Raw genomic sequence first — 25,103 nt, 5'->3', positions numbered from 1 at the left:
ATCGATTGATTCAAGTATCTGTTAAACACCTGCAACGTGCCAGTCACTGCACAAGCCGCTGCAGCCACAACTATAAAAAACAGGAAAGGCACGTTCACTGCCCTTAGAGGTCACTTCCCGTGGGGTGGCCAGTCCGTCGGGGCTCTGACCTGAAGGAGACCGAGGCTGATAGAGATCTTCACAGGTGCTTTATTCAAAGCAGGCATGTGGGGAGGACAGCCTGATTCCCAGAGCATCCTAAGACCCAGGGTCTAGCCCCTTCCCTAGGGCAGGGTCCGCTAGCCGGACTGCTAGCTGGGTATGCTCAGCCTCCCTCAGTTTCCCATTGTGGGAATGGGAAGGGTCGGGTCAGGTTATCTCACTGCTCCCTTCAACCTCTAAACTCGGCGTTTTCAAATCCTTTGCTTTTCTTGTCTAGGCATTTTAAAAGGACGAGAACCTCAATTTGCTTTGCCCAGGGAAATGTCTGATCTTCTCTGAGTCCTCCAGGGGCCCAAAGTCCTCGTGGTCTCAGGCTCCAGAGGCAGACAGACTTGGTCTGAATCCCAGCTGTTACCTTGTAACGCTGTGACTTTGATCAAGGGACTGAAGCTCAGAGCCAGACTTTCCCATCTGTAAAATGGGGATAAGACAATAGCCTTGCCTTGTGGGCTGGTGAGACAAGGAGCTGAGCCCAGGATGGGTCGCTAAATGCTCTGATGACAGAGAGGAGCCCCGTACAGCTGGTCCCTTGGGAAATCAAGCAGCTCTAGCAACAGCTGGCCTGGGACATCACATCCTTTCTTGCTAATCAACCGCAAGGGCAGGTCTTCAGAGTTAACAGTGTCCTTCACACTCATGACCTTGCCTGGCCCACTCCAACGCTTGAAGGGCAGGGATGATCGCTCCTGTTTCACAGCTGAAGGCATGGAAGTTTAGAAAGTGTAAGGGGCCCAACATCACAGTGAGTTCGAATACAGGCTCTGACTGCTGTTGTTTCCCTTCCAGATCCATCCTGCTTCCTCTAGCTGCTCCTTGAGATTCCCTGACACCACTGATTACTGGGCATGTCACCTCACGTCAGCCAGAGCAGAAGCCAGGACTTTGGTGGAACTTCTGGGAAGAAGGACATACATGCAAGGCACAAGCCATCCTACCACGAGGAGGAGAAAGGCTTTCTGAGAGCAAAGCCACCACAGAAGAGAGACAACCAAGGTAGGGGAGAGACAAGAGTCCATGTAACATTATTTGAGTCCCTGGATTCAGCCATGTCTAAAACCAGATGGAGTCCTGTACCTCTGTTATCCCCTTTGTAGTTCACACTAGTTGGAATTGGGCGTGGGAAGGGCTCTGCCAAGGAGCTACGGCCAACCCACACCTGGGCTTGTGGGGAGTCCCTGTGTCCCCCCAACACCCGCATACTGGACATTCCTTTGGTGCCCCCACCATACCTCCATGGCCTTCTTCAACTGCTTGGCATCGTAATGGGCTGGTGGCATCATGAGCCCTAGAATCAGCCTCGCCAGGTCTCCGGAGATCTCAGACTTCAGATCTGCCATCAAGTCCTACGAAGGACGGGGGCCGAGGTCAAGCAGGCATTACCACATGTTCCCGAGTGACCCAGGACAGGGAGGAGATATGGAATGAGGAAACGGGGGCTCCATGTGAATGCTGGGGATAGCGATAGTGGGAACCCACACCTGTCTTTGCTGAGGTTTACTATTTAAAGGATGGCAAAAACCCCAAGCAGAGGGAAGACTGGCTCTCCTTGCAGGCAAGGAGGTGGGACAGGAAAGGGTGGGAGGGCCGAAGGACATCATTCCCACCCTGGGGGAAGCTTGCCGGCTGCAAAGGCACAATAATCTCAGACATTCAGCCTTGGGGCCTTGAAGCCTCTGGAACTCGAGATTCAGAAAATGCTGTGTGAAAGCAACTCATCTCAGCCCCACGCTGAGCCATCCCCACGGGTGCTGATCCTGGGGAACTGGGGGACGGACAGAATGTGTTGCAGGCAGCCCAAAACCAATGAGGGAGACACTCCAAGAACACATGACCACAGGGGCCCCAGGACTGCCCATACTCGGGTGCTGGCTATGACAGCCAAGCCCGGGGTCTGGCTGAGGCCTCACCCGGCCGAAGTGGGACTTGAAGGTCTGGCGGATCTGCTGGCGCTGGGCGTTGCTGCGGTGCGTGATGATGTCGATGATGGTGTCCTCGTCAGTTCCTGAATCATCAAAGCCGCATGGTTCAGAGGAAGACCCGCAGCCCACTTCCCCCATCCCCTCTACGCCACAAAGAGGCCGAGTAGCTACTAAGGGATCCTTCCAACCTGCCCATCTAAATCCCATGGGGACCCCGTGTCCTTTCTCTTCAACTCCCTGGGAGCTGGAGCCCAATTCCTTGTAACCAGTGCAGGTCGACTCTGAAAACATCAGGATACCACCTCTGGACTCCTGGATGAACGCCTTTAACCTCGGACTCTGCACAGGACTCTACCTTTCAGAAGGACTCTTGCATCTGTCATCTCACAGTCCTAGATGTGCTTGGGAGCTATTATCATTCCCAAGAGACAAATGGAGAGGAGGACCAGAGGGGGAGGATTTAAGCCAAGGCCTCTGGGAGGCACTGTTAGATGGGTAGGTCGGGGGTGGGCAAAGTGATGGAAGCCAAACCCGGATACTGTCCACGATGGCCTTTCTGAGAATAGGCCATCCACCCGCAGAGTAGTTCTTCCCACTAGTTCCAAACGGGGGCCCTGAAGGGGGAACCAGTAGGGGGCACTCCCATCCCAGAATTGGGTCTGCAGCTCTTACTTTATAGTGGGGGAAATGGATGCTTTGGAGGCATTGAAGGACCTGCCCAAAGTCACAGTGAGTCAAAAGCAAAGCCAGGGGGAGAACCCAGGCCTTAAGACCTAGTACTTCCTTCTACTCCAGGACACTGCTCCTGACAGGCTGGGGACACCTTGGTCTCTAGGAAGGGCTCATGCCCAGTTCCTTGCAAACCCCCAAACTCCCCTCCTGCCTAGACTCATGGAGCCAGGACCCTCCTCGTTTTGTGGATCCTAGTTTAGGCCTCCGCTCTCACTCCTGCCCTGCCCAGCCCACTGCCCAGCCTGCCACACCTGCTGCCCCAGAGGCCCACCCACCCCTTTCTGGTCCCCTTACCGAGTCCCTTCATGGCCTTCCGCAATGCTTTGGCGTCAGCGTCAGGGTTGAAGTTGTCGACTGGACGCACGGTTCCCTTCAGCTGCGAGAAGCAGAAAGAGCCTCAGCAGGTGTCCGGAGGCCCCCCCGGGGGCCAAGCCAAGAGAGGAGCATGCAAGAGAGGGGAAGCTTTCCCCATGAGCTCCAAACCAAGCAGCTTCGGGGGAGAGGCAGGGGTGAAGGCACAGCAGACAGACCCCTGCCCTAGAGCTGAGAAAGGGAGAGGGGACGAGAGACAGACCCAGGCCTGGGAGCAGGGCAAGTGCTGGTCAAGCCAGCTTCCTGCCCCAGGAGTCAGCTCTGTCCTAGCTGCACTGGGGCCTTCCCAGTCCCTGTCGGAATCCCGCCCTGTCCCCAAGGCCCTTCTGCCTCTTTAAGAGCCCCTTCCCCTGAAAAGGCAACCAAAATGTCTGAAATACCAGAACAGAATCTCCCAAATTCAGTCACTCCTAAGTGGGGTTCTCAGTGCTTCCCTATTTGCATATACCCTGTTCTATTTCCCAATATTTCTACTGAATTCAACCTCTTTTCTGTTTTACTTAAATGCATTCACTTTTAAGTGTATTTAAATACTCCTGAAGGGCAAGGAGTTTTGTTCATTTCGTTCTTGGATGGATCCCGAGTGTCTACAACAGAAGTAAGCACTCAAAAAATATTTGCTACGTGGATTAATGAATGAAAAGAATTTTGTATCACTATCATAAAGAGAAAATTGGTCTTATGTGCCATCGACGGATGATAACCCATGAAAATAAATGTAATAAAGAGAAAAAACTGTCTTGTCAAATATCACCAAATTTAACCAGATGCCATTGCTTGTCAAAAGCTCTGAACTTGAAGCTAGCTCTCTCAGCTCAGTTTGTGAAAAAGGAAAGCCAGCGAGGGTGGCACAAAGCCAGACTCTCCCTCTGACAGAATGAGGAGGGAGGCTGGGACTGAAAAGTCGCTCTCTCACTATATGAGGTTTGGTGTTACCAAATCCCCCCGAGGCTCCCCTCACCTGAACGAATTCATTTCTTATGTAATTTAAGGTCACCTGCAATGACACTTCTTGCCTTGCAATTTGGGAAATGCTGTTCTAGAACATCAGCACTCAAGAGCCCTTGGAAAGCACTAAGTTTGCCGTGTCTAACACCTCGCTCTGAAGATGGAGACAGAGGCCAGGAGAGGTAGGGACCTGCCAAAAATGGCTCCATGAGTAACAGAGAGAATGCAACGTGCCAAATATTTTCACGTGGACCAAGGGCTACTAGTCCCTGTAATGGTTTGTCCCAAGTACGTCCGCGGACCCTGGGTCTCAGGATGGTCAGAACAACCTCGAGTCACCCAGCGCACTGAGGGGTGACTGATCATCTGGAAGCCTCCAGAGGCCAACTGTCTGACGCAGGATGACACAGGCCCATCCACAGAACCAGACATGTCTCCGTTCAGCAAGCCCTGTTAGTACTCAGCGGGCCCCCAACGCTCCCCTGTGTGTTAGAAGTTAGGGCAGGAATCAGAGGCCCACAGCAGAGTGCCCGCCCACCAAACTCATCACTTCTGGAAGACAAAGAAGCTTCAGATGTGAGAACCGATGTCTCAGGTTGGCCGCCAGGGGGCAGCTGGGTGCCAACCAGAGCAGCGGGAAGGTGCGAGCAGAAGACCAGAAGCTTGTGGTCAAGAGGTCAAGCAGGAGGTGGGGAGGGTCTGACCTCTACTCGGGCCACTGCACTAAGCTCCCACATCTGATAGGCCACCTGCGCTGCCTCCGGGAAGAACTGGCCAGCAGCACTGGAATGGAGGGGGTTGGGGAGAGGATAGAAGGGAAGGTCATCGTGGGCAAGACCACACACGCAGCACACAGCCATGTATGCACACGCACACGGACACACACACACACACACACACACACATAGCCACACTTGAAGTGAATCCGTCTCGCTTTACCGCCTATCAAGCCTCATCCATTCAGAGCCTCCCCTCCATTTTTAGAAACCTTCTACCTTCTCCTGAGAACCCCTGCAACGCTCAGTCTGCCCAGCAGCCTCCTAGGCTCCAAGTGCCTAGCAGGAGAGGATTTCTTGAATGCTCTGTCCTCCCCTTTCTCCCTCATGATTTGAGTGATTTTTACCCAACTCTCCCCTCTCAAACAAACTCAGTTACCAGCTTATGGCCACGTCCCCTCAATTTCTCCTCCTGCAAACCACCTGGGCTTACAAGATGCTGAGTAAATGTCTGCGGAGCTGAAATCAGCCCCCAAGGCACTTGTCAAAGGTTAACAGAAGGTTCTCGTATCCCTTACTTCACTGGATCCTTATAAGCTCTGGGAGAAGAAGTCAGAGGACCTATGGCTCCCCTCCTAGTCCACAAATCTGGTCAAGTCACGCTCAGTGTAGTCTCTCCCACGGCTCCCAATACCCCAGGAGAGGTTCTTCTGCCAGCAGGAGGCCCCCAGGCCCTGCCCACCTCTCAGCCTCTTCTCTTCTCAGCCCCTGCAAAAGTGTGGCATCAGGTACAGAAATGAACCAGGCTGAACCTGGTGTCTCTAGGTCTTTCCTCCACCCACTCTCCTTCAGAGCCTCTCTGTGTCACCTCCTCCTCCTTATGGTCTTCCTCAGGCCTCTGCTTCTCTACCCCCTGTCTGGGAGAGTGCCCCGATCTGTGCGTTCCCAGGCACAGAGACTTTCCCTATCCTGGGATGGCCCCACATGTAGGCCCTGGTCCGGATGCCTCACCGGGCTGGGGGCTTCACCAGGGCTTCCCTGCCAAGAGGCCTGTCCCAGAACGTACTGGGTACGAACGTGCTGAATAAAGGAGCAGGCAGACCAGACACCTGTATTTTTTCCATCAAATAGACGATGAAATGGGAAGCAGTTATGAGGTAGCGGGGCTTGGACCCCCCTATTCTGATTCCCAGTCCACACCCCCACGGGAGCAGAGAGCCCCACTCCTCCCCCAGTCTGGGAGAGCACATTCCTGTCACACACACTCACAGAATTTCACCAGGCACTGAGGAATCCCCAAGCTCTTCCAGTCCATGCATCCGTCAGGATGAGGGCCAGGGGAGCCCGGCCTGCCACCGCCCCCCTCCCCAGGCCCCTCCCTCCAGCCCGGGGTCCGGGGGCCACTTACTCATCATCACCCCCACAGAGTTTCAGCAGAGCCTTCTTGTAATCGCCAGATGTGTCATTCTGGGGAGAAGCGAGACAGAGAAAGGTGACCTCTCACCCTTGGGCTCCCCTCGGATAAGGAGGGGAGGTTGTGCAGAGCCCAAAATCGGGGAAGGCTGAACACTTATTTGTGGCAACCCTGACTCTCCTCTGGTCTGGGGTGGCTGAGACCACCAAGCAGTGGTGTGCTGGCAAGTCCTGAACAACCAGCTCTCAGGGAGGGGAGCAGGTTAAAAAGCCCTAATTTCTAACATCTGCCTATTTCTGTGGTGTAAACACGTCCAACAGGGATACTTTCAAGCCACCCATAGGATTTCACTGAACGTGGAGCCCATGGGAGCCGGCCCCAGCACACCTCTACCCTCAGACCATCCCCAATCCAGCACCCCCATGTGAAATAGTCCATGGAAATAGGGTTCCATGAACCAAAACACTGGGAAACGCCAAACCCAGACCAATGGATGTAGCGTATTTTATGCCCCTCTCAGAGCTTCATGATGGATTTAACCAATTAAAGGCTGTGAGAAGTTCTGAAGGCAACAGACTGCCTTGTCTTTACTTTCACTAGCTTTTTCCAAACATTTCCCATGAACCATTGTTGCATGTAATATCTATAACACTCGGGGAACATAGCTGGAACTCAGAAAGCTTTATCTCACTAACCCCCCCCCCCCCCAAAAAAGAAAAATACCCAACCCTCTATGTGTCTCTTGGCTGAGTGTCAGGGGCTGGACACTGCAGTCATCACAGATCACGTGGCCTGGGGCCAAGAGTTCTACCCTGACTTCTGCAGCCTGAGCTCACTGTCCTTGGGATGAAGTCCTCATCCTTAACTCAGCCCACGTGCCCTTCCTGACCCAGGTCCGCCTTCCTTTTGAGCTTCCTGACTCATAAGCACCATCAGACATTTGCTTCTCTGTTGAATTGTCTCACGTGCCCTGAACGTGCCACGAGGCGGGGGCTCCTGGGATTCCCAAGAGACTCTCAGCTCCCTGGGACCATTCTTTCCCCCTAGGAGTGGTTCCCAAGCCCTCCACTCCTCTCCGTACCCTGTTGGCTCCGCTCACCTTGATCATGCTATACAGGGACTTCTCATACTTGGTCCGGAATATCTCCCGAATGTCAAGCATGTCCAACTCACTGCGGGAGACCATGATGCGGATAAGGGTGTTGTCCCGAGTCCCCAGGCCCTGGAAGACAAGTGGGTTCGGGGGACAGGAACCTGAGAGGAGGCCAGACTGGTGACAGCCCCAGCTGGTTGAAAAATACAATTTTTGTGCTAAAACATTAAAATTAAGAACAAAAGAAACAAAACACTGCCTTTCCCCTGAAGCTCCCTATGTGTCCCTCTTGCTTTGATTTCCTTCCTCCTTTCATACGTCAGGTCCATCCTTGGTTTCCTTTACAATTTTACCGTAACTGTATAACTCTAAGTACAGATTGTTTATGTTTAGATATCTTGGAACACTATAAACATACCACTTTGCATTTATTTCTTTTGCTACACCTGATGGACACTGGGTTGTTTCTAAATTTTTTCCTAGAAAAAATTTAGAAAAAACTGCCACATTCTTTGGAATGCATTTACACAGGAACCTTCTCTCCCGGGCTGAGCTGCCCGACCTCCCTCTGAAAGAGAACAGGCCATATTTCCCTTGCCCTTGTGGGATGGCCGACTGACGCCATGAAGGCCTGAGTTCCTGGGCCTTGGGTCTGTGGCCTCTGCATTCATGTGTCCTGTTGTGCTACAGAACTATCATCAGTCTCTGTGTGTCCTGTGGGCAAAACAGTGGGAATCACTGTTCTCATGTACACGCTCAGGGTGGAATCGCTGGGTCACGGGGTAAACATTGCGAGTCTTAGCAGACAATGACAAGTATCTTCAAAGTGGCCTAATCTACATCCACTGTATAGAAACATTCTGGTCAATTAATATTTTTGAAACATGTGGGTTTCTAGCTCCTCTGGCTGGATGAGTCAAGTGCGAGCTGTCATAACACCCTGTTATCAATCATGAGGTGGGAGCAGGCATCTGGGTGGGCAGGTGTGCGACTGGACCTCGACCCAAGCTCGGGCGGGAGCTCGCCTGGATAAAGGGCCGTCACTCTCTCCTGTAGTCAATCCCCTGAGGGCTCTCTTTGGCCAGTGGGCCCTACAGACTTGTTAGAGTGTCTCTACAGTCCCATGGGGATGGGCGGAGACCCTCCCACAAGCTCCTTCCCAACGATCCCCCCCCACCCACACACACACCTTCATGGCTTTGAAGAGCCTTTCCGCAAAATACTCTGGAGTGCTCCGGATACATTTCACTGGGAAGAGGGAAGGAGAGGCGGAGTTACTCTGGCTGTCTCGGAATGGGTTGGGGTGGCCTGACCCCTTCTTTATTCCTACTCCTTGGGGACCATGAAGGGCAAACCCAGGACGAACCCAGGCTCCTGATAACCCAAGGCCCCACCCCCTTTTAACACAAACCCAGAACATCGAGAAATCAGGAACCAGGCCGGTGAAATGTGGGCTGTGCCTCTTAAAGACGCACTTCGTCTTTCTAGTCCGCTGTGGGGCTGGCAGGGAGCAGGCCCAGGTTGGGGGCAGCACCTGCGGTGGAGCTGGGAGAGGTGGAACTGGGGGAGAGGTAGAGCTAGGAGAGGTGGAGCTGGGAGAGGTGTTTCTGTACGTCCTGCTGCGGCCACAAGGGTATCAGCAGCGTCACTTTGGATCCTGCTAGGAGAGCAGGCCAGAACCTGACTGCCTGAAGCAGAGTGGGTTGGGGACAGCTCCGGGCAGGAGGATGAGGCTGGGGCTAGAGTTCTCCCCCAGGAAACATGCACACAATCCTCCCCAGACCCGGGCAGGCTGCCTCTTACCATGTCGAGCTTCTGAGGGCCTCTGGGTCAGGCAGGGCCTCACCCACACCCCCATTTATCAGATGAGGGAACTGAAGTCCAGAGAGGACAGGAGACTTGTCTCAAGTCAAGAGCAGATTTGGGAGAAGTCCTGGGTTGGAATCTTGAGTCTACCAACTGACTAGTCATATCCTGGTGTACCCTGTGCCTATGATACCCCAGTCATGACTGAACTACCCCTTGGCAAGTGACATAGCCTCTGCGAGATATGGTCTCCTTATCTGTGAAATGGAGATCATGCCCCCCTCCTGGGTCTTTTTTCAAGATTAAACACTCTACGCAGCACCCAGCACATGGTACGGGCCCCATACAAGTCTGCTCTCCTGCTGGTTCTTCCCCCGAGCCTGGGCTCACCGCTCTATCTCGCCCCGCCCGCTCTATCTCACCGGAGGGAGTGGCAGGAAGTCAGCCCCCCGAGGCTCCACTCCCTGCCTCCCCTACTTCATGTGGCCTTGGCCAACCCGCAGAATTCACTGCCCGCCCGATTTTCTCCTTCCTGCCTCCAGATCATATAATCCCTCTTCTCCATTCTTGGCCTCTTGTTCCTGGGCCAGAATCCCAGAATCCCCCAAAGCCCCTGGGAATGCAAGGTCAGGACATACCCACAGCCAGCATCAGCTTCTCGAAGTCCCCAGACAGCTCTCCTCGGATGCTGGCTTCGATTGGCTTCCCAGTGGTCTTCAGATACTCATCAAACACTGAGTCAGAGAGACAGGGGTGTTGAGAGTGCCCCAGAAGGCAGGAGAAGCCAGGACCTCAGAAGGGGAGGCCAGGACCAGAGTGCCCTCCATGAAGGCAGGGCTGGTCTTTGAGGAGCTGGCCAGCAGGGAAGTCAAGCACACCACCAGCCACTGTGCAGCTAGGCCGTGTATGACGTGAGGGACTTATGTGTACCTCACACTCCAACAGGAGGACTGGACTGGTACTCAGCTGAGAAGGTTGAGCATCCTGTCAATGACTTTGCTGAGCGACTACACAAACCACCATCTAATAAAATCAGGACTAGTACTTGCATTGTAGGTGAAGTAACTATCCTGCTCTATTAGTAGCAAAGGAAAAAAGAAAGGAATCCTTGGCACAACCTCAGGGGAGCAGCTGTAGGTCCTTGTTCTCTGGAACTTACCCAACCGAAGATGCTGCTTGCTGCGATTTCCCAAAATGTAAATGAACTGGGCTTCATCTGTTCCCCATTTCAGTTCTCCTGCCTCGTACAGGTCCTGAAGGGGAAGAGGAAGGACTTCATGGAAAGGAGACAGAACTTGCTGGCCAAGCAAATCAACTGCTGCTGGATCCCTGAACATATGAGTAACTGGTAGCCTCAGGACCTTTGCATACACCTGTATACCCTCCTTTCTTTCTGGGGAAACTCCGACTCAACTTTCAAGGCCCAGATTAAATGTCCCATTTGTTCTTGAAGCACTTCCTGATGTCTCCAAGGTGGAGTTCTCTTTCTTCCCCTCCTTCCCTCTTCTAGGCTCCCATAGTTTTCTACTTCTCTATTGCTTTGCTCCACTGTATATTATAACAACTTCTTTATAAGCCTGTCTTCCCACTATGGCATGGGCTCCTCAGACAGGGACTATGTCTTAGCATTCTCTGTATCTACCCTTGCAGTGTTGCAGGCACACAGTGGGGCTCAAAACACTTTGAACGTAATGCTATATCCCTAGAGACGGTGTTTGATTAATATATGCCTTTCTCTCCTGGTATTGTCTGATTTTAATCAGTAGTGATCCCCCAGTGCTTGGCAGAGTGCCTGGCACATAGTAGGTATTCAACACATATTAGTTAACTGAATTAATAAAGGAACAAATGACAAAAGCCCCAAAATATATCTCACCAACTTTACATATGTTGCGTACCTTTGAAAGACAATTTAAGTCCTTTCTTCAACAAAGCACCGTATAAAACGCTGGCCATGAGTCAGTTATTTCTGGTATTTGATGCAAATTACTCGGCCCCCAGCCCTTCCCCGGATCCCCAAGCAACTAGCTCTCGGGGTTCCCTTGCTGTGCCCCAAGAGCCCCTGGTCAGTGCTGGTTTACCTGGACGTCCTGCTGTACCAAGTCCTCGCTCACAACATTGTCCTCCTCCCTGGTTCCCTGGGCAGAAACACAGGGACACGGGGTTCACATACCATGGCCAGGGAGATGGGAGTGGTGTGGATACCAGGGGGAGACCAGGACAGTAGAGAAAGTGTGGTGGCCCAGGCAGGTCTTGGAGCAGTGACTTCAGCTGCCACTGCATCAAGACCGAAGCATCTATTTTGTGGGGAATCATAGGGTTTGTTGGCTTTTCCCTTCATCCTCGGAGTTGAGACCAAAGAGGGGAGTCCTGAGAATGACCAAGGTCCCTCTAGGTGCCCCATCCCAGAGCCAGCCAGAGCCTGTACTGAGAACAGGACCCCATACAGGTCCTGGTGTGGCTCACAATGCCCGTGGAAAATGATACTACAGGGCTAAAAAGACTGCACACCGGCGTTCTACTGGGGGCTCACAGACCTTTACCCAGAAAACTCAGCAGGGAGGATCTGAGACTTGGGCCCTGAGATCCGAGGTCACAAGCAGTGAAGATACCCAATGCTATTGGTTTTTCTGCTGCTCCGCCCAGGCTCTGTGCCCCATCCAACAAAGGAACTCGCAGGGGGTGGGGCCAGCCCAAGTGGGCATCGAGCTTCCATGGGCGCAGGTCAGGCCTACGCTTCTCTCCTCCTCCCCTGGACTATGAATCTCAGGATCTCAAAGCCCCGGGCTCTCCTGGGGACAGAGCTCCAGAAGACAGAGCCCGCACATTCACAATCCATGCTGTGGCACTGCCCACTTGGTGTTAGATGTTGAGAAGGAGCTGGAACTCTCCAGAGCAAACGGCTTTGAACTTGGGGGCAAAGGTCACACTTGCCCATTCCTGCTATTTCCGGTAATCCCCCAGCTGCTTACTCTGGGATATGGGTTATTATGGCAATGGAGAAAACGACCTGGGAGCAGCTGGGGTCAACTGTGTATGGGAGTAGAGGAAGTGAAAGAAACAAAGAAGTGTTTTAATTTCTATATAAAGCTTCCCACAAGCGTGGTCCTCGGCCCTGGGCTTGAAACTGCTCAGTGTGAGAATTTCCGGGGAGCCGGACAGGTGAAGGGGAAGCAGCGGGGTGGGTCATGTTTTCCAGCCCCCTGCAGCCATACAAAATGCAGGCCTGCTGGTGCCAGAACTTTCCATTATTCTAAAGGATGGAGAAATCTGGCTTTTGAGCAAAAACTCCCCATTTTTAAATGTTAGCAACTAACTCAAATATTAAAAAAAAACATTGTGTAGGAAAACCAAGGAGAAAAAAAAAACAGCTTGGCAAATGGAAACCAGTCTGCAGCCCTGACTTCATGGTCCTTTTTATGTCTCTGGGAATGGGAGGGAGGAGCCACAGGGCTTGGCTGTGGGAGACGCAGTGCAGGCAGCCCCAGAAATGCCACATCCCTGCAGGTGACTCGTGGACGTGCCAGCCGTGGTAGCCGTGGCAGCCGTGGCTGGGGAAGCAATGGCGGGAGGGAGGCCTGGAGAGGAGGGGGAGGGGTGGGTGTGAAGAGAGGATGGAGGTCACAGTGGAAGATTTTCCTGGGCAGATGAGAGCAGAGATGTGTGCAAAGGGATATGTGGGTCACCTGCCTGCGCAAGCCACACAGCAAACCCCTCCATGCTCGGATTCTACACCCAGGGGAGAGAGAGAAAACATCTCAAGTTCAAGGATAAATGGGCAGTTGGGGAGTAGCCACAGCTGAGGAGGACTTTATACCCGAGGAGCCACCAAGGAACCCCTCACAGGCCACCCTGTCTGGGGCAAGAGGCAGAAGGTACCCACGGCCCTCTCCCCGCACTCTGGTAGGGAACTTCCGGGAGGACCCCGATGTGGACCAACCTGGAGCAGGACCACGAGCATCTTCTGGAAGTGGCCAGAGGTGTCACCAATGATGTCAGCCTCCAGGTCTCTCTCATAGGCTGCAGGGAAGGAACACAAGCTCTAGTCCAATCCCTGTGAGACCTAAGGGATCCAGGATAAAGGTGCCTGTTGCCCACAGTATGATCCCAGCATCCAGGCTCCAGGTTGTCACGGAAAGACCCAACACAGGTTGGGTCTCTCTCTCACAGGTTTCTGCACTGACCCCTGACACACTGAGATGGAACCTGTCTACTTCCTCTATCCACACCTGTGCCATCCTACTCCAGGTACTGTGGTCACCTACCTGGACAGTGGCTACAGCCTTCTAACTATTTCCCCTGCTTCTGTTCCCCCTCCCTCTCCAATCGACAGCAACAAGGGTGACTCGTAAAGCCCTCTCCGATCACAGGCTCCCCTGCTTCCCGCTAGACTTGGAATCAAGCATCGCCTCTTTCTCTTGGGCTGCAAGGCCTTGTGTGACCCTGCCGTGCCCTTTATCACTCTGGCCTCACACTAGCTACTAGGCTCATTTCTGCCCTAGGGCCTTTGGGCTTGCCATTCCCTCTGCCTGCCAGGATCTTCTCTCTACTCCTTACACAACTGACTCCTCATTCCCTCCCAACACACTTATCTGGAGAAGGTCCTCCAGAATTAAAGTCTGATTCTTGTTACTTCATTGTGTAACAATGTGTTATCATCGTGTTGACCTGCGTATTGTCCGTATCCCTTGTTACTTCACCAATCTGTACATTCGAAGAAGCAGGGACTACATGGGTTCTGCCCACCACCATATTCTGAGAACCTAGAACAGTGCACAGAGCAGCTATTTCTGACAAGGAGAAATGACAGTTAGATCAGAGGGCAAGAGGAAAGATGGTGGATGGGTAGCCTTAGCGTCCCTACACTTGGAATTACCCCCATTTCATAGCTAAGTCCTGAATGGCCCCTCCTGCCCATCTCACCATCTTTGTATGCTGCCACCAGCTGGTGGATCTGCTCATTGGTCCGAGAAGCCAAGATCTCAATGAGACACTTCTCATCGGTGCCGATACCCTGGGAGAACAGAAGGGACATCGGAGTCAGGGTTGGGATAGGACGCTACCAGCAACCATGGGTTGGCTTCCTAGAGTGGCCAGAGCTATGACACTCCCAACACTCAGGGTGCCCCTACCACAGCTCTTGGGCACCTGACTGGAGCTGCTGCCCTGAGACTCAGAAGACATAGGTTCTAGTCCTGCCTCTGCCAGCAGCTTGCTTTGACCTTTTGTTAAGAAACGTCTTTCTGGGCCCCCGTTTTCTCATCTGTGAAATGGAAATGATGCCAGTGGCTCTGCCAAACTCACAAGGAGATTGAAAAGGCGATCTCTCATGTTGCTAAACTTACCAATATGGCAAGTAAATTCATGTTGAACAGTCATCTGGGGCAAAGCTCACGGCACTTTACAGACAATAAAGTGCAGGTACACTGAAGGGCTTTGCTGTCTCCCCACGTGCTAGGGAGCCACCCTCTCCTTCAACCAGAGCTAGCTGTGCTTCCTGACCTGAACACACTCCCACCACCTCTGCTGACCTCTTAGTCAGCCTGGAAGGACCTTCCCACTCTGATCAACCAAATCCTCCCCGGGGCTTCTGGGCCCGACTTGATCTCTCATCTTCTGTGACGGCCTCTTGAGCCACCTGGGGCCTGCCCTCCTGCCCTCCTTTAGTATGCCCTTGGCCTTGGGGTGTTGGGCACAATTTGTCGTTATGCCCCTGTATCCTGCTTCCTCAGGGCTGGAAGCTGCTGCATTGGGGTCTGGGCCAAGGACCCACTTTATGAGGTCTGTCTCCCACCAACATCTGTCCCACATTGGCCATCTGGAGGAGACCATGGCACCCCTCTGGGACAGGGTTTGAGCCTCTTACAGCAGCGCTCTGTGAGTACTTGCTGCAGAGACCAGAATCTGCCCCACACATCACACCCCCACTCACAACACACACGTAGACCCATGCTTCCTTACCGAGATGGCGTCTTTAATTTCCTTGGCATCACAATAGGCAAGTGGCCTCATGAGACCCACAATCAGTCGTTCAAACTTTCCCGTCAGCTCATACTTCAAGTCAGCAATGAGGTCCTGGGTCAGGGGTCAGGGGTGGGGAGGGAGGAGGAGATGAAGGAGGAAGGGGAGGAGCGCTTAGGATAAGAACTACATTTAAAGAGCACCTGCTCTGTAAGGCACCAGGCTACGTAAGACCATGGTAGTGTCAGTCTGGGAGGTATGGGCTCTCATCAATCCTAAGAAATGGGCGTAGAGACTTCAGGGAAATTGCCCAAAGCTACGTAGTGAGCAGATGGCGTTGCAGGAGTCAAGCCCATGGTACCGGGCCTCTCCCCCCAGCACTGTTTTTTCCCTTGCTTATGGGGTGTCTCTCCCACCATCTGGAAATCCACGGGGTGCACACCTCGCAGATCCCATTCACCGGCAGGCACCAGCACCCAGCCAGTGCTCAAGCACACAGCAAATACCATGGATGTATCTGTGGCTGAATGGGGCCTGGCTAGCACGGAGGCTGAAGGAGGATACAACAGGAGAGACCCTGAATGAACGCACAGCCCCGCCCCACCTGCCCGGCGGTCGCCATGGTTACCTTGCCATAGAGGGACTTGTAGCTCTGACAGATCTCCTGTCGCTGTCTGTTGCTCCGAGAAGTGATGAGCTCCAGGATGGCCTCCTTGTCACTGCCTGGAAGACAGGAGAGCACTGGTGACCCTCCCCCAACCAGCCTCCAGGAAGCCCACCAGGACTGCTCCTGCCGTCCTCAGCACCAGCCTTCTCTGTTCATCAGGCAGGGGTGTCGGTGGGGGAGGATCTATGGAGACCTGTCAAGCCCCGACTGAGAAGGATCACAGCACCCACAGCATTTGGGCTCAGAGGGCCTGTGATCCGGCCCCTCATCAGACCTGTTAGGAAAATGAGGCCCAGAGAGTAGCAAGGACTCACTCCAACTTTCACAGTGAGACCTGGCTTAGAAAACCCAGGCATCTTAACACCCAAGATAGGGTTCTTTCAACAACAAGAAAAATAAAAGAGAATCATCAGCACCAAGCTCGGGGTAGCAGTTTCCCCCAAGGGGAAGGCAGGGCTAGAAGCTTCCGGAGGGGACCTCCCAAGGAGCTTTCAACTCCATGAGGAAGCACAGGCTAGTGGTCAAGTTGCATGGCAGGCCTGCGGGGGAAGCTTCAATTATTCCTTAGACCTTTGGGTTGGTCTGGAATATTTCATTAGAAAATGATGAAAAATAGTAAAAACGGGAGACAAAAGAATGAGTGAGCCCATCTCCACACCTTACCCCCACCCTCGCCTCCAGACAGGCTCTGGGCTGGGCTCCCATGGGGGAACGCCACCACGCTGGTGACCAAGCACCCACCAAAGCCCTTCATGGCGGTGTACAGGGCCTCAGCATCCTGGCCAGGGTCAAAGCCTGGGAAATCGTGAATGGAGCCACGGTACTTGGCACCCTGGGGAGAGAAAAAGCAGAAGGTAAACCGCTGACCTTGGCCTTAAACGGGGCTCCCAGCCCCAACCCCCCGATCACACTCTCAGCCCTGGCCATAGGCAAAGTCTAGGCTGAGTTCCCTTCCACCAAAATTAAGCCCTGACTACAGGAAGCCCAGGCAAGGGTAGGGACGGCTCTCCCTGGACCTCCCGCCACAGCCCATCCCGAGGACTGTGCCCTTGCCCTGTGGGACGGTGGCTCCGTCCAGCCCACAGCACAGTACAAGCTTCCCAGGACCCAGGAGGGAGGAGAAAGCCAGGCTGAGTGCAAGGGGTAGGAATGGTCCCTGTAAGAGTAACAGGAGCTCCCCATATTTTTATGGCACTTTATAGTCTACAAAGCCCTTTCGCCTCCTTTACTGGGAGTCCAGCTTGCAGCAGCGCTTAATATCATCTGTATCACAAAAACACAGAAACTGAGCCCAAAGAAGGAAAGCGTCTTGCTGAGGGCCCCACAGAGCCCAGATCTCGGCCCAGTCCCTTCTGTTCTCCAGCTCCAGCAACCTTGCAGCCACTGGCATCTGAGGGTGAGGTCATGGCCCAAGGGAAGCCCGTAGCCACCCTCAGAATCGGTGCCAAGAAAAGATAATGCCCCTTGGGCCCAGTAAACTGAGCTGGCAGCTGGCATCTGAGGACAAGCTGGCTGGGTCTTCAGGGTGAAAGGGAGGAGAGGCAGGGCCAGAGTATCTCAGACATTGAATCTGAATGCACAATGGGCTGGTTCACAGAGAAGTCAGATGTGGGTCAGCTACATGGCCCCAGAGAAGCATGGGGCTGAGAGAGGGGCTGAGAGCTAGGAGGGCTGGGGATGCCAGAGCCCGTGGCACGGTGAGAGGGTGCTCAGCCTGGGCCAGGCCCAATGCAAAGAGCAGAAGATTCAGGAAGAAAGAAGACCTGCCCCTGTCTTTCATGAGCTTTGGACCCAGAGGAGAGAGGCAAGTACACAAATCAGCATAGAACTCATCATCGATACCCTAAGACGGAGGCAGGGTGATTTGGGAAAACAGTGTGGAGGCCGATTCCGGCTAGGGGAGGGGACCAGGAAAGGCTCGAGGCAAGGACTTGGGTGGCCCACATACAGTGCACCTTAAAGGGGTAAGAAGCAAGTGCAAAGATGAGCCTCCAACCATCTCCTGTGTCTCCCGGTGCACACTCTGAAGGACCTGGCCAGACGTGTGGCTGCTCCCTGGTTTATGTCTGCAGCTGCTGCTCCTCTGAGGTATGCATGCGTGGGCGCAGGGTTGCTATTTAAAGTTCTGACAGGGCGGGTGACCAGAAAGGGACATGGCCCTCTTCCCGCCATCCGTGAGTCCCCTGCAACCTGATCGCACCCTTGGGCACAGGAGAAACGCGGGCCAAACACCCAGACCAGAAAAGAGTCAGTCCCTTTAGAAAGCCCTAGGAGTGTCTGTCTTGCTCACGGATGCCTCCCAGCTCCCGGCACAGAGCCTGGCACAACCAAGCACCCACTGAATATGTTTCCTGGAGGGACAGGCACAGGGATGGATGAATGACCGAGTATATTCTGAGCAGAATGAATTAGATTTCCTGGCCGGGAAGTCTACACTGAGCCCTAAAGGACGAGTGACAGTGGGGGGCCCTGAAGGAGAGGGGGAAGGCTTCATGCCAGAAACAGCACAGTCAAGCCCTGGAGGCAAGAGCAGGTGAGAACATCAGGGAGGCCGCCCAGATTCTTTAGTGCTCGGTGCAGACACCCCAGGTCGCCAAGACCATGGGACTCCAAGTTGCCAGGAAGGAACGAGAAGAGGAGAAGGTGGAAGGGCCGAGGCCTTAGCAGCTAGCCGAGCTCTCCGCTAACCACTGCTGCTCCTCCACCTCAGACGGCCCCCCCTCCCACAACCGGGCGGCTGGGCCAGGGCTGCCACTAAAAGATGAGGCCATGTCCTCCAGGGGGAAGGGAAGTCTAATGACTGACAGGGAGCTGGAGCCAAATATTCCCTTCAAGACCGGTTTAGTGAGGAGCGAGGCCAGGTTCCCAGGTGTACCTTTGCATAAGGATAATCAACTCTCCCAGCGGCCCTCGGGATCACAGCCACTAGAAGAGGCGGACATGGGGGGTGCTCAGCACTGGTCACATTCAGAGGCACAGAGACAGGCCCTCAAATCACCCAGGCCTAGGTTTCCACGATCGGTCATCCTCACGCCAACCCGATGAAGTCTGCGTCCCCACTTCTCCCCCTCACCTAGATGGCCTGTGCTCCTCCCGCAGGCAGGATCCTGGCCTCAAACACCATGGCCCCAGGGAAGGGAGAGCACAGAAAGGACTTTCCACCCTGAAATATTCAGCAGGTCCTGCTGCCAGCTGGTGAGCGGCCTGGGCCCTGGGGCTCTGAGGTCTTGGGACCCATCCCAGCTGTTGCGGGAGTGGAAGCCTGTGGCCTCTCCTGAGAGCCGGCTGCCAGGCCAGGACGCCTCCTCAGAGCTGCTGTGACCACACCTGACCGGGGCCTCATCTCCGCAGTGGCTGGAGTTCCGGGCACCAGAGCCTGCCCCTTTGCCCGGTCCCCAGTGTTCTCATGCCCCCAGCAAGTTCCACCCCAGACCATCCCTGTGGCATGAACGCCGCAGAGCCATGCGTCTGGGACCTTTCCGACCCCACACTATTTCGTCACAACCTTGGGTCCCCAGTTCCTTTCTTCTAGAAGGAAAGACAGGGAGAAGAGCACCATTAATACAGCAGAACTAACTGGGGGGTGATCTGGAGCAGAGAAAAGAGTGAGTGGCTTATTCTCTGCATGTGTGAATGGGGGGGTGCTTTGGGAAAGGGGCGCACAAGATGCAGAACTGGGGTGTCCATAATTGGAAGCAACAGATACCAACTTCAGCTCAAGAACGGAAGGAAGACCTTGCTCAGACTCCCTGGCTTTGTTTCTGCAACCTTCTCCCTTGCCCAAACCCTTGTACTCCCAGCGTGCCAAATTACCTTTGTTGCCTTCCCCCACAACACACCCTCTCCTCTCTGGCCTTCTGTTCCTGCATCCCCTCCCCCTGGAGCACATCAGCTCCCTATTCTCCCCCAGTAGCTCTCTCCAGGCCCTTTACCCTGTTTCCTCCACCCGCGTGCCCACAGAACACACTTACAGCTTCCGCAAGGGCACGAGTGCTGTGTGTGCAGGATTCCAGCTCATCTCATGGGATGAGGAAACCCCAAGGCCCTGCCACCATGGGACACTTGCTTACAGACTGTCTGCAGGCCCCTGGTCTGTGGCAACAAGAAACCACGGCTCAGCCAGGCCTGAGTATGGCCGGGAGCACTGGAGCAGGATTGCAAAGATCCACACCCTGGGTCCTGGCCCCTCTGCTCTCCCAGGATCTGCTCTGTCCACTCAGGTCTTGCAGAACCTTGCACTTTGAAGGCCTCCCAGGAAGTAGCTGCGGTATGACTACATACAGAAAATGGGGAACAGCAAGCTATGCCTTGGACCTTCGCCCGTAACCACTAACACTTTCTCCTCCCGGTCAGAGAGGCCACTTGTGCAAAGGACGCTCCTCAGAGGGTGATAGGGAGGCCCCAGCGGGGACTCTTGAGTACCAATCCTGCGTCACGTGAGACACTGTGCTCTTCAAAAATTGTGAATCGATATCCTTAAGGCCCTTGTTCACTGGGTGACGAGTCATGAAAACTGAGGCCCAGAGAGGGTAAAGAACTCTCCCAAGATCACACAGTATTTCTATTATGTCCATGGCCAGTAGCTCTGTGACTGAAGCGAGGAGTAAAAGGGGCCTAGTCAGGCGTCCCTTGGTTTCATTCTCCCTTCGCCATCCCAGCATTATAGCAGCCGGATCGCCTTTTCTAATGCAAGCCAACAGGGGTCAGTCTCGGGTGAAGCCTGGCACAGAAGGACACCCAGCTCTGCGCAAGGACAGAACCTGATCCTGGCCACACCCAAAAGTAAAAGCTCCGTCACACCTCCATTTCTACTGCCTAGCAAAGTGGTCCTGCAGCATGAAAGACGGGGGTGTCCGAAGCAGGGAAACTTAATCCCAGATACATGTGACAAGAGACACCTCCAGCTCCAAAGCAGAGAGAACCCTCTCACGCTGGGGAACCACTTCTGGGCCATGCAGTTTGGGTAGGACCAACTCTACCGCCTAAATCCAGGTCACCACCAGCCAATGAGAACAAAACCTAGGACTTGCCCTGGAATCACTGGGAATAAATTATATTGTTTCCTCCATATGCCCAGGAAGCAGAATGGAAGCCTAGGGCAGCTGGTGGCTGGGGTCCCAATCAGGAAAGGACCACCCACAAAGGAAGCCACCCAGAGGAAGTTCAATTCACAGAGGCAGAACCCTGACAATATCAACTGGGTCCCTGGAGCCAGCCCAACCTGAAGCCCTGGGCTGTCAGTCATGTAAGCCAGTACACATCTCTTCTGCTTAGGATGTTGTGTGTGGTCACTGGGCACTTGCAACGGAAAAGGGTGTGACTTGTAACCGGAGGAAGCAAAGCCTAAGAACCTGTCCTGCTCCTTTCTAGAGGAAGGTACCAGAGATCTGCAGAGCAGACCTAGGGACTCCAAGAGCCCAGGAAAGGCAGACCACAGCCTCCAGGAGGGGAGATGCTCCTTACCTGTGCTGGTTTGGCCATGGTCTCAGGTTCTGCAGCAGGGAACACTGTGGGGAAGAAAGAGACCCATGAGATCTGGTTCCCTCCGTGATTTCCCCCAATTTTCTTACCCTTCTTACCTCCCAAGGGAAGCTATGCTCCCCCTGCTGCTTTCCAGCTGCCCCCAGCCCTTTAGGTTAAATTACACCCAAACCTGCCTTGGGGCTAGATGCATTTTTCTGAAGACAATGGAGAGACTGGCCTGGTCCAGACACTCACACCATTATGGGAGAGGGACTGGGAACTGAGAGGGAGACAGGGCATGGCCACTGAGCACATAACTCTTCCAGGCCATGCAGGGCACTTTCCCACACGTCCCACTTAATCCTCACGGTGATCTTTCCCAGCATCAGATTTCCCCTTTCCCTAGAGGAGGAAATGGAGGATGGGAAGTCAGGGAAGTTGTGCATTTACCCAAAGTCACACAGCTTAAAACTGAATTCAACAAAGTGCAGATACCAGAGTCCAAGCTATCTGCACCACACATGCTCTATGCTTAAGTCACCAAGAAGGGTTCCAGAAGCCTGGGCTTAACTTTCTGCAGACGAGAATGCTCCCCTTCTAAGGGCTCTGGGCCACCTGCTGCAAATATCTGAAGGACTAGCTTTCCGGTTCCGGGTAAGTCAGTGCGCATTTCCTGAGCATCTGCTCTGATTAGGCACTGCTCTGGCACTGAGGTAGAGCGATCAATAAAAGAGATTTTTAAAACCCTGCTTTTCTGCAGCTTACTCTATAATGGGCAAGAATAATAAATACAAATGGCAAAAAGTAAGGGAAAAAGATAACGCTTGGTCAGAAGAGAGTGACAAGGAGTAGCAGCCTAGGCCAAGTGGTCAGAGGATCACGAACCACGTGGCTACCTGGCAGGCGGGTGTGGTACGTGGCTACCTGGGGTGGGGGTGTGGTCAAGGGACTCAGGATAGCTAGTGGGGCAGCAGGGAATGGGGGCATGGGACCAGTGCCTGAGGCCATGGTAAAGGCTTTGGATTCTTCCCTGTAAGGACAAACAGGAGATATGATCTTTCAAAGGGGATGTAGGAGGGACGCTTGGGTGGCTCAGTCGTTAAGCATCTGTCTTCAGCTCAGGTAATGATCCTGGGTTGTGGGATCGAGTCCCACTTCAGGCTCCCTGCTCAGCGGGAAGCCTGCTTTCCCTCTCCTTATCTCCCTGCTTGTGTTTCCTCTCTCACCGTGTCTCTCTCTGTCAAATAAATAAAATCTTAAAAAAAAAAAGGGTGGGGTGTGTGGGAGACAGGGTCTAGAGGGAAGAAATAAACAAGTGTCTTACACCTAAAAATAAATGGAGAAAGGGCTGTCACTGGCTTGGAGATGGGAAGAGAAGGGGCCCAGACGGATGAGCACTCCCAGCAGGAAGGCAAAGGTGCAAGTGAAGCCATTCCCCCGAGACAAGAGGAGAAAGATGGGCCAGTCCTTTCCATTTCAGTTGGGACTGTACCATTTGATCTTTTTAAACCATGTCTGTGTATTACTTTTTAAAAGTGAGAATAATGAACTCTATACAGCTTATTCAGTAAGACCCACAAAGTGTTGAACTAGAAGAAAACCAGGGTGGCATTTCAGCTCAGTGCTTTCCATTCCCCACATATCCCACTACCAAAAAACAAAAAACAAAAACAACGGCTTGGGGGAACTTGGCCCTTCTTGACCTCAGCCCATAATCCTGCTGGGGACGGTCCGACACAGTAGGGAGAAGACAGGTTTTGGAGTCAGATGGACAGAACTAGATTCAAATACATTTTGTTACTTATTAGCTTCATGACCTTGAACACATTGCTCATCTCTGAGTTCAAGGTCACCTCATGGACAAAATTGGGGCGTTCCCTTTCCTGCCTTGTAGGGCTGTTGGAGGATGAGACATTAACTTATGCTAAGGGCAGAGCCCAGGACACTAGGCATTCACTGTATTGGTAGGAAGTTCTGACCCGGCTTTGTCGCGTTTGCCCGTAGCCCCAGTGCCTGATGGTGAGTCCCCATATCGCGGTCAGCAGACAGACAGGAGGTGGGGCTGAGGAGGAACAGCAGAGGACAGAGATCTGCCTGCAACCCCAGCAGAGCTGGAGGAAACACTGCTATTTCCCTGACAACCAGGGGCCCCTCTGTACAAATGTGCAACTCTCACCAGAAAGTGGAAACTCCCCCTGCAGGGGATGGGGAACCACATCTACCCCAGGGTCTGGCCAGGAGCCAGCTCCGGCTTTCCCTGCCTGGGGCACGGTGTGGGCAGGGGGTGAGGGACCCCCAAGTCTAGCATAGCAACAGGGACCAAAGGAGGCCCAGGAACTCCCATGGGCAGGGAGGGCTGAGGCCTGTCTCCTGCACCTCCACACTGGAAGCGTTTTCCTTTGGCCTTGTTGCTGGAAACTTTAGCTGCTGGCTGCAGCCCAGGTCCATCTGGACAAGAGCCCCTTTCCAAGGAGAGACAGCTTGGAGGAAGAGCCTCTGAGTCTTTGGGAAAATATTCTCAGCTCAGAGAGCAGTTTATATGTGCTTCATGTAAGTACAGTCTTGTGTATACACAGAAAGCAAGCTTCTCCCAGAACTAGATGTGGACACTGCAGTTTAGGGGTGTGGGGGGAGGGAGGGGGACTTCTGTAGGCTCCGTGGACTCGGGAAAACTCTGGAACTAATCATAGCGGTGCTGTTTACCTGGCTTAACAAGGGTCTCTGCTCTCTCCCAGAGCAATCCAGACCCTACCTCTCAAACTGGCTGAATAAACGTTTAATGTACCATGTTTCAGAATCCCAAGGTCTCTTAAGCATCCACTACTACATCAGGCCCCTCACTTTCTGGGTGAGGTAAAGATATCTCAGGGAGGGTAAGTGACTTGCCAAGGCCCAGACCATGGCCAGTATCTATGCCTCCGAGCCCCAGGTCCAAAGACCCCACATAGCCATGGACATTGGCTGCAACAGGAAGGGCATTAGGGAGAGGCCAAAGAAAAAGACCTAGGTCTGGTTCCCAATCTGTCTGTAACTTCAGACAAGTCAGGTTCTCTCTCTGGACCTCAGTTTCTTCATCTATAAAATGGGGATAATATCACTATTGCTTCGGGCAAATCCAGAGTGGATGAGAAAGGCTTTTACAGATTCCAACTACGGATTTTCACAGCAGAATCTCAGGTATCAGTCCTAGGAGGGTTCTTTCCCAAACCTCCCCCCTATCCAATATGCAAGTTTTATCATCCTGGCTGAAATAGCTTCTCAAGACTGGCAGGTATGGCCACTCTAAACCTGTGCCTCTCTCTTCCAAGGAACCCTGAACCTCTTCTGACCTGCCTATCCAGGAGGGCTCATCATGGCTGATCATTCCAGAAATCCATTTTGGGGTAGAGTCTCCTAGCTTTATGCTACCATGGCCTGCCCCTGCCTTAGCCCTTTAGCCCACAAGCAATCATGTTTCCTTCCTTCCCCTTTGGGAGCTCCAGACTGATCCCAGGAGGAAAGCTCTGGGGGAGAGAAAACACCAGAGCTGGCAGGACATGTGGCTTGCCGCTGGCCAAGTGCAAGATATGGGGAAACCTGGGTAGCTCAGTCGTTCAGTATCTGTGCTTCAGCCTAGGCCGTGATCCCAAGGTCCTGGGATCGAGTCCCACATTGGGCTCCCTGCTTGGCGGGAGGTCTGCTTCTTTCTCCTCTCACTCCCCCTGCTTGTGTTCCCCCTTTCACTGTCTCTCTCTGTCAAATAAATAAATGAAATCTTAAAAAACAAAAACAAAAAAACCCCACTCCCTTGTCTTTTTTTTTTTTTTTTTTT

The 25,103-nt window shown here is 53.4% G+C and overlaps 1 protein-coding gene across 2 annotated transcripts in view; it reads right to left on the bottom strand.

Moving 5' to 3' along the window:
- Positions 1 to 25,103, bottom strand: part of LOC111140863 (annexin A6) — a 50,599-nt gene that overhangs the window by 19,255 nt on the left and 6,241 nt on the right. For both annotated transcript variants that reach the window (XM_022493090.1, XM_022493091.1), the window contains exons 2-17: positions 21,293 to 21,336; positions 16,571 to 16,661; positions 15,791 to 15,885; positions 15,163 to 15,276; positions 14,125 to 14,215; positions 13,142 to 13,221; positions 11,283 to 11,339; positions 10,361 to 10,454; positions 9,840 to 9,935; positions 8,585 to 8,643; positions 7,402 to 7,524; positions 6,297 to 6,355; positions 4,877 to 4,955; positions 3,147 to 3,228; positions 2,109 to 2,203; positions 1,431 to 1,544 (exon numbers count right to left, since the gene is read on the bottom strand). In XM_022493090.1, the coding sequence (XP_022348798.1) occupies positions 1,431 to 1,544; positions 2,109 to 2,203; positions 3,147 to 3,228; positions 4,877 to 4,955; positions 6,297 to 6,355; positions 7,402 to 7,524; positions 8,585 to 8,643; positions 9,840 to 9,935; positions 10,361 to 10,454; positions 11,283 to 11,339; positions 13,142 to 13,221; positions 14,125 to 14,215; positions 15,163 to 15,276; positions 15,791 to 15,885; positions 16,571 to 16,661; positions 21,293 to 21,310 (1,347 nt within the window). In that variant the 5' untranslated portion in view covers positions 21,311 to 21,336. The remainder of the gene's footprint in view (positions 1 to 1,430; positions 1,545 to 2,108; positions 2,204 to 3,146; positions 3,229 to 4,876; positions 4,956 to 6,296; positions 6,356 to 7,401; positions 7,525 to 8,584; positions 8,644 to 9,839; positions 9,936 to 10,360; positions 10,455 to 11,282; positions 11,340 to 13,141; positions 13,222 to 14,124; positions 14,216 to 15,162; positions 15,277 to 15,790; positions 15,886 to 16,570; positions 16,662 to 21,292; positions 21,337 to 25,103) is intronic.

This window comes from Enhydra lutris, unplaced genomic scaffold, assembly GCF_002288905.1.
Source record: "Enhydra lutris kenyoni isolate GAN:26980312 unplaced genomic scaffold, ASM228890v2 scaffoldscaffold5, whole genome shotgun sequence".
Classification (NCBI taxonomy): Eukaryota; Metazoa; Chordata; class Mammalia; order Carnivora; family Mustelidae; genus Enhydra; species Enhydra lutris.
The sequence above is the reverse complement of the archived record's forward strand: the minus strand, read 5'-3'. Positions and strand labels throughout refer to the sequence as shown.